The 9,040-nt window shown below is 34.3% G+C and overlaps 1 protein-coding gene across 1 annotated transcript; it reads right to left on the bottom strand.

Moving 5' to 3' along the window:
* Positions 1-6,805: 6,805 nt before the first annotated feature.
* tmem179aa (transmembrane protein 179a, genome duplicate A) lies at positions 6,806-8,444 on the bottom strand. Its single transcript, XM_016516633.1, has 4 exons — positions 8,034-8,444; positions 7,805-7,942; positions 7,127-7,205; positions 6,806-7,022 (listed from the first exon to the last, which is right to left on the bottom strand). The coding sequence occupies exons 1-4, from the start codon at positions 8,198-8,200 to the stop codon at positions 6,849-6,851; spliced, it is 558 nt and encodes a 185-aa protein (XP_016372119.1). The 5' UTR covers positions 8,201-8,444; the 3' UTR covers positions 6,806-6,848.
* Between the last annotated feature and the right edge of the window lie 596 nt (positions 8,445-9,040).

Raw genomic sequence — 9,040 nt, 5'->3', positions numbered from 1 at the left:
TCGTAATGCAGTGTAGTAGCCTATAGGCAGCCACTTCGTTCTGTCTTAGCGTATTGCAATGGTCTCATAAAAGATGCATCCTAAATGCATCCTAAACACAGCGTCCCAGGGGAACACCTCAGCTGTTTTCATGCCAGCGTAATCTAGCCATGTTCGCATTAATGGAAACATCATCTCCACCTCTGATGAATATCAGCTCGAAACTCTTCAAGTCGTTCTGAACGTCTCAATCAAAAACAGAGTAAGTTTTTTTTTTATTTAACCACCCAATATTTTCCTCCAAAATGTAGCTATGAAGGCTAAATAATAACCTATAAAAAGTTATTCTAAAAATATAGTTAAAGCGTAAAACAAACCAAACTACACATATACATATCACACAATACAAAATAAGGTTTACTGAAAAATATTAAACTTGTCTTAAATCCATGGATTAATTGATGGTTGGTAAAAAGAAGCTACAATGCGTTACCAAAGACACACACCCAAATTACTGTTTTGTAACAAAATAAGAAAGAATAGTTATAGGTTTCATTTTGAATTAGGTTTATTATGTTCAAACAAAATACGAAAATCAAATACATCAAATGTAAAGCCATACAATCAGACATTTAACACACAGCAATGACAGAGAGAGCGCAAATAAGCCAACAACGCAGTCATCATACAGTGAATTCAACAAACCTGATTTTAACAAAGTAACAAGCCCGACTCTGCGTGAAATTTTCCATCGTCTGATCAAGTGGTCCTGAACATTTCACAATTTTCAAAAGAACTGTTGAACTGTTGAGAACCACTTGGCCAAAGAGGAAGCCACAGGTTACCGAAGAAAATCGGTGTAGAGTGAACGCCATAGATCCGGGATCCTCTTTCGAAACCTGCTTTGAAAAAGAAACATTTGAAAGCGAGATGATTCGTTTTTTTTTTAAGGACATCTTTCCATACAGACGAACTGCACATCTCTTTCCAAAAGCGCGGTGCTTTTATAGAGAGCAAACGGATGGGGTCTCACTCAGGGCGGCGATGATCCTGCCGGTTGGACTCGTCAGAGAGGTTCTTGCCAATGCGTGGGTTAGTTCACCCCAAACCTGCCTGCTAGACCGGTTATGAGTGAGTGAGCGAGCACACCTTGCCTTATGAGAAAACTCCACTTTTTGCACACTTTTCGAGTTTCCTCAAACGATTGAAATGACCAATTTGCTGATCTGAGTGTCATTTTACCTGTTTACTCACAAATATCCTAAATTATGAGCATTAATGAGTAGTTAGTTATGAGTAGTTAGTAGTAGTAAATCATGCATTTCAGATGAGTTTAGGCTGTTTCATCCATGGCTTTTAACCAGGAGTCATTGAAGAAGAGATATAAGATCTATCTACAGACACACACACACACATACACATTTTATATATATTACAAATTACAATGCTTGGCATTATATTTTCAGCACTGTTTACACAACTCGATTCATATAAAAATAAAGTTTCCAAAAAGGGGTTTTTAATGCCATAGAAGAGCCATTTTGGTTCCCAAAAGAACTAAAAATATAAATAAATGAAATATACACACACTGTATAAATAAGTCAGTTTATATGCATATTATATATATATATATATATAAGAATTCTCCTCTACTCACCAAGCCTGCATTTATTTGATCCAAAATACAGCAAAAGCAGTAATATTGTGAAATACTTTTACTATTTAAAATAACTGCTTTCTATGTGAATATATTTCAAATTTGTATTTATTCCTGTGATTTCAAAGCTGATTTTTTTTAGCATTATTACTCCAGATTTCAGTGTCACATGATCCTTCTGAAATCATTCTAATATTCTGATTCGCTGCTCAAACATTTATTATTATTTGTATTATTATTATTATCATTATTATTATTATTTTAAATTGATCAAAAGTGATGATAAAGACATTTATAATGTTACAACAGATTTCTGTTTCAGATAAATGCTGTTCTTGAACTTTCTATTCATCAAAGAAACCTGAAACCATTCTACTCAACATAATAATAATAATAATAAATGTTTTTTGAGCAGCAAATCATAATATTAGAATGATTTCTGAAGGATCATGTGACACTGAAAACGAGCAATGATGCTAAAAATCAGCTTTGAAATCACAGGAATAAATTACATTTTATTACAAAAATATTTCACAATATTACTGTTTTTGCTGTATTTTTGGATCAAATAAATGCAGGCTTGGTGAGCAGAGGAGTATTCTTTAAAAAACATTAAAAATCTTACTGTTCAAAAACTTTGACTGGTGTATATCAACATGAGAGAACACATATAGACTACGCTATTCATTTTAAGAATATTATATGTTAGATACAAAAATAATATTCTTTTAAATTAACATAAAATAATACATTTAACACACGCATTAATTCCTTACTTTTTGTACAATTTGCTTGACAAATGTGTTTCATCATATTATAAATAAGAGGGAAAAAATTCAATGACAGCATAAAAATACTCTGCGTATTGATACACATGAATAGGCTTAAAATAACACCATAATGTTCATATTTAAGAGTTTAAAGCTGTTGTCACCATATTCATTATAAAAAGAGTCACTCTGTATTCAAAACGACAAATGAATGCCATTCTACAGGCTATACTTGTAAAGATGCCATCCTGTAGCATGTAAAGTCTAATCAGAGGCTGTTGTTGTACACAGCAGACCTGTTCTTTGAGGTCACAGTGAAACTGCTAGCATTCCTCTGCTTTCAGAAGAATAGATGTGATGGAGGGCCATAGCATAGGAGAGAATTTTTAAGAATTAGCACAAAACCATACTTGTTAGACTTGTAAAAATGTTTCGCCAATATATAAGTATAAATGAGTCTGAGTCATATGCAATTTATCCTTTACTGATTCACAGTCTGAAATCTGTTCTATGAAGCTAAGTGCAAAACAAGCTTATAAATCAAACAGAATGATCTTTTTTGAAAATCTAAAATAGCAGAAAGTTTTGTGTGAGGGATAGGTTTAGGAGTAGGGTTGGGTAAGGGGATAGAAAATACAGTTTGTACAGTATAAAAACCATTGGATCTATCGAATGTCCCCATGAAACAAGAAAACCCAACAGGTGTGTGTGTGTGTGTGTGTGTGCGTGTGTGTGCGCGTGTGTGTCTGTACACTTGCATGTGACTGGAACTCACAGTGATGTCCATGTTTTGGCTAAACTTGCTTGTGCGGTAGAGCTAGTTCCGGTGGTAGCATCAGATCACATTTCTTTGTTTATTTGTTTTTTGAGATACGCAGAGAGAGAGAGAGACATGTTTGCAGGCCAAGTATTTATCTACAATGTAGTGTATAATGTGTGCCACTTCAATCTTCTATGAGATCAAGCCAAATAATACAAATAATTCAATGAAGCATATCTCCTCTAGCCCATCTGAGTGTCCTAACAGACCCAGGTTGACATGCTAATAGAATAGAAACTGGAATAACAGTCTACATTTTTTTATTTCTTAAAATATGTATAGTTGCTGTGATTGTGCTGCTAAGCAACCATATAATATCAGAAAACAGCAAACTGGCAAACATGAATCACAAATGACACAAATGCTGTTTCTATGAAATCATCATCAGACCAGTAGAGAAATGGGAGGGAGATGAATGGAATGCTGTCTGTACTGAACTCAACAATAGCTCCTCTGCATTCTTCTTCTGTGAGAGGCTCTGTGACATTTTTAGCCTCTGTGACAGATCTGTAACAAAACAGCTCTTTTATGTGTAAACTACAGGTCCGGATTGTTACTGGCATAACCTATGTACTTGCAAATGGTCATTTTCACATTTTTGTGGATACAAATTGCTGCAAATTTGTTATGAAAGCTTGTAGACTGAGGATGTGCAAAGAGAAATGATATTCATTTGTAAGTGTATTATAAAGTTTTCAGTGTTTTATTGTATTATGACTGATTTTATTTGAGAAAAATGCATTTACTGTAAATACAAATACAAAAGTATTACAAAAAAACGGCATGAAATTAATAATGTAACACAATCAATTCATAATCATAATAATGACAAAAATATAAGTGAGGGTTCATGATTGTAAGCAGTAATAATGTATGTATTCACTGACTTCATGTGAATTGATATAGTGACCTGCACAACGATCAACGTCATTCACATTCACTTGTTTCGCTGCAGAGGAGAAACAACTCACTGACTAACCCATAACCCACTAACTCTCTGTGGGCCAAATTGGTCTGTTATTCCATATCTTGAAGAAAGCTGCTATCAGGGGGCAGTGATGTGACTGTGAATGTGCCTTGGGTATAATTTGTCCTTTTTTTTTTCTTTTTTTTTTGTGTGCACTTTACCACTTGTGTGCCCTGATATGATCAGACAACAGCAAAGTAAACATACACTTGTAAAGATAATTTTAACAATTTTCCCAGGTATTGACTAATTTGATTGGATGGAATAGTTGTTGATGTTTTTGGCTCCCTGTGTGAATGACCTGGACTCATTCAACCTCTTTAGTTTACCACAGAACCAGACAACTGCACATGTTCACAGTGTATTACCATTCTGTATAATTTTGCTGAGTCATCAGGATGTTTTACGAATATAACTCCATATAAGGAAATGGTTGAAATGGTCTATCGGGTTTTTAGCATTTTATGAAAATAAAATGTCACTTATGTTATGCTCAGCAAGCAAAGTTTCGTTGTGAAATTTTAATGTGACATCAAATGTTAGAATGTTGTATAACCAATACATGGCAAATATTAAAATTAAAATTCAATTTTGTCTGCAAAACCTCACTCACACTATAGGCTACACTAAAAACTAGACTGACTTGTTATAAATGCTAAATGTTTATTTAGACATCACAACATTTTGATATTTGCTAAAGATTACATTTAAATGATTACTGTTTTTGAATATTAACTTTAACTGGGATTTCGATGAGGGGAAAGGTAATCTAATCATCTAAAGTAATCTAAATGTAGATTCAACACAATATTCAAAGGTAAAATTTTTAGATAGATAGATAGATAGATAGATAGAGATCTACATATCTTTTCCACTTGTAAATCGCTTGGGTGTCTGCTAAATGTGTGATTGTAAGTGTAAAGTGCACAATCGGGCTGTTTTGAACCACCATTATAATTTGATAGAATATATTTTCTGCTGCATTTATTGCTGAATAAACAACTTAATCAACCTCCATTATTTCTACCTGAAATTACCTAATAATATAGTCAGGTTAATTCTATTGAATAGCCTACATTTGTTTTCTACATTATGTTTTATGTTTGTACTTTTTTAGTGTGTATATATGGAACTATCACCATAGGATAAATATGGTATCAACAGTCCCAATCACCTTACAACAATCACATTATGTCACAAATTGATCAAAAACAAGAAAATGACCGAACTTCACGTAGCCTACAGTACCTTCAGCTGTATGTGTAGCGATTTCTTTTGCAGCCACTTGGTGGTGATCAAGACAATGAAACTGCAAATCCATATAGCTGGTGTGACGAACGGAGGGTTGCACCAGCATGTCTAAAAGCCAGTACAGCTTTACATAATAATAAATATGAAAACAAAGAGAGATGGTACTGCTGATTATTATTTAGGATGTATGAGGTGCTATAACATAGGAACCTAATAATCAGCAAAAATAAATTTCAACTTGCATTTTTTTTTAAAAGTACCACAATAAATCTAAGAGTTCCAACCACTCTTCAATTTTTATAAATAAAATATAATCTAAAAGACTAGCAATAATAAAGAAAAAGCAATCAAATATTTTGTCAATCAAGTGTGTGTTAGCTAAAAGCCAAAGATTGTATATAAGTTGGGATAAACTCTGCACCTACACTGTAAAAAAAAATCTGTAAAATTTATGGTAAAGAACCGGCAGCTGTGGTTGCCGGAATTTTACCGTAAAAAATATGGTAGCAACGTTTTAGGTTTTACCTTAAATTTACAGTTAAATATCGTAATTTCATTCACTGATATAATGTTAATATACCAACCTAATTGAAGTACTGAAATCTGTTTTGTACCTTTGTAATACACTGATAACCACCAAATGCAGGTGGTGATGAGAAAGTCACATGATGAACCAAAGCTCATCACAATTTTTCACTTCCAAAAACGGTATACTACCGTAAAATTAATGTCCAATACATGTAATGACCAATACAGTTTTTCACCGTATATAGTAGGGGAATTTACCGTTAACCATTTAACAGGTTTTTACTGTAGCATTTTTACAGTCTTTTACCGTTAAATTCACTGTAATTTTTTACAGTGTAGGCTATTGGTAATAGAATAAAGACCACATAAGAGCCATTATTCGGTTTTATTTCTGATTATATTTTGTTCCCATGTACAATAAAACCAGTATTAGTTTCTATGTGAAGCTGAATTCACATTTCACGTCTGAGTGAACTGTGGAGCTGTGACATCTGCTCAAAGAGAGCATCCTTTACACTTTACTGAGTCTCCTAAATGCAGCTGCCTTCTCAAAAGAATGAGGTACAGCGTAATATCTCACAGACAGTGTCTTCATATAAGAGTGAACATGAATATAATTCCATGTACAGTTTGACGAGAGTTCTGTAAGGAAGCTATCTAAAGAACAACAATTGAACTCGAAATATTTAACTCTGGAATCAGCCTTGAATATGAAGTTTTCCATAATAATTTATTTAAACAAACATAGCTTGTAATAATCTAATAACTAAGACTCAGATATAATGTTTAATACATGTTTTATAAAAATATGTTTATTCAGTTATTAAACTGGTTCATGAAGTGTAAATGGACTACAGAACATGAGAGATGTTTGTTTAAATCATGGCATTCCTGTTGCAAGAACTCCTCTGTAAAGGATGACCTAGCAGGAGCTCCTTCTCTTGAACAAGACTGTCTAGCAGCTCCTGTTGCCGATGGTTATGGTAAACCTTCAGGAAGGCTAATACTGTTAGACCCAACCAGCATAACCAGGCCGACCACAAGCCAAACTGTGAGGGGAAAAAATGTTACATATATTAATACCAAGAGACCCATAAAATACATACTGGAAAATCTCTGCTTGTGAATGTAGGTTTTATGGATGAATGTTTACCTGTGCAATGGTAAACTGGTCATAAAAGGAGTTGCTGTCAACACCAAGCTCTAAATCTGTGTCTTGCAGATCCTCACAACTGCCAAATGAAATTAACCAAATGTAAAGCAACCGTAAACTTTTTACCTTGAAATATCAGTTTCAAAATCATTGTGATGGTACGCAGACTTCTAATAAGGTGAATTGCTAGTTTTTTCCCACACAATCCCCCCAAACCTCTGTTCTGGGGGAGTATATCGCTGCATTTCAAATGGGATAAATCCAAGGGCACTTCGTAGCGAGTGCAATCATGACCACAATACTGAAGGTCAAAAGAGTACAACTGATGGACACTTTGCTAGGGTGCTCCACAGTCTCAAAATTACAAAAAAACTACAGTTGCCTTAAAACCCAAGTAATTTGAACGTGACTATATTTTGGAAATTTACAATGGCGGACAAAAAATATGAGAGCCAATTAGAATTTTGTAACTAATTACTTTTATTAACGTTTGTATAACTATAACTATAAGTAATAATAAAAAAAAAAGTATAAAAAGCAATATCACGCTTGCTCTTTGTAGTAGGCTACTAAATATCAGCATGACTCTTATTCAGCCCTAGGTATGAGATACAGTGCAGCACTCTTTTGTGATATTGCTTGACTCTAACTGATTTAAAATGGTTTAAAACAGTTTACCTGCTGGGCATGACCCCATTTTCAGTGACAGAATCACACCATGCACTGAAGCCAACACTGGAGATGGTACCGGCAACAAACACCACAAATACCACCAACAGGCACAAGAGCAGATTCAAGAAGGCATGGAAAAGAGAGCTGCCAAAACATGTATGATAACATCATTTACTGACTGAAACGTTGGGATGTTTTTATGCAATGTGGTGTAAGTGAATGAGGGGATGCCTACTCGTCGTGGCCTTTGCAGAGGGAAAAAAAGGTCCGCCACGCCTGTACATCGGACAGAATGAGAGACACAATGCCCACGAAAGTGATGAAGCGGCAGGATGACTCTGGTCCCCATTCTTCAACTATAAAGCGTTGTTTCCCCATCGTCATGTTCTCATTCTGCCACATTCCCTCAGTAAACAGCAGGCATTTCCCCTGGAAGTCATCGCTGTTTTCAGAGAGCGGCACGACGGCGATGAAACCGAAAAGAAATGCTCAAAAATAAAGGATGCACTGGCCAAAGAGACAATTATCGACGGCCATCGTTCCCGTTCCGGCGACTGCATTCGGCTACTGCGCATGACGGGGAATGTTAAACTTTGTCTGCATCATGTTATCGGACGACGACTAAAATGTCACCAGTGCATGCACAGCATCTTTGAACATTTTGACTGCAATGATAAACTGCTGTTTACGCAACGATGCAGCAGTTTAATCATAGAGATGTTATTGATAGAAATTTAGATATGAAAGAGTAAATACAACAAAATGCAAAAAAAAATAATAAAAATCCCTTTCTGGAAGGAAGAACTATAAAATATTGCATGTTCAGTTAAGTATACTGGACGTCTTATTGAACATGTTTTTTACATGAATGTTTTAAAAATCTGACATTTAATTTTCACATTTCATAGACATTCAGGTTTTTAAAAAAATTGTCAAAGAGATTATAAGCATCATTCTCGCGTTCTGCGATTTCATTTGATCTCAGAACAAATCGGCCCAGTGACTTCTACATAACCATTGCTGTATATGCCAAAAAACTCAAAACAAAATCGTCCAGTATAGTATGGAGCTAATATTATGACAAAACAATTTGAATTTGAATTGTGTTAAATTTGAATTATTGACAAGTGTTATTTAACAAAACTGAATATTATGTGGGATTTAAAATCGTTTTGAATTTGATTTTGATTTTAAATTTGAATTTTTTTTTTTACTTGAATATTTAACATTTGAAATTTAACA

This window comes from Sinocyclocheilus rhinocerous, unplaced genomic scaffold, assembly GCF_001515625.1.
Source record: "Sinocyclocheilus rhinocerous isolate Xijiao unplaced genomic scaffold, SAMN03320098_v1.1 scaffold1169, whole genome shotgun sequence".
NCBI classification, from domain to species: Eukaryota; Metazoa; Chordata; class Actinopteri; order Cypriniformes; family Cyprinidae; genus Sinocyclocheilus; species Sinocyclocheilus rhinocerous.
Note: the sequence above shows the minus strand (reverse complement) of the source record. Positions and strands in the feature narration are given on the sequence as shown.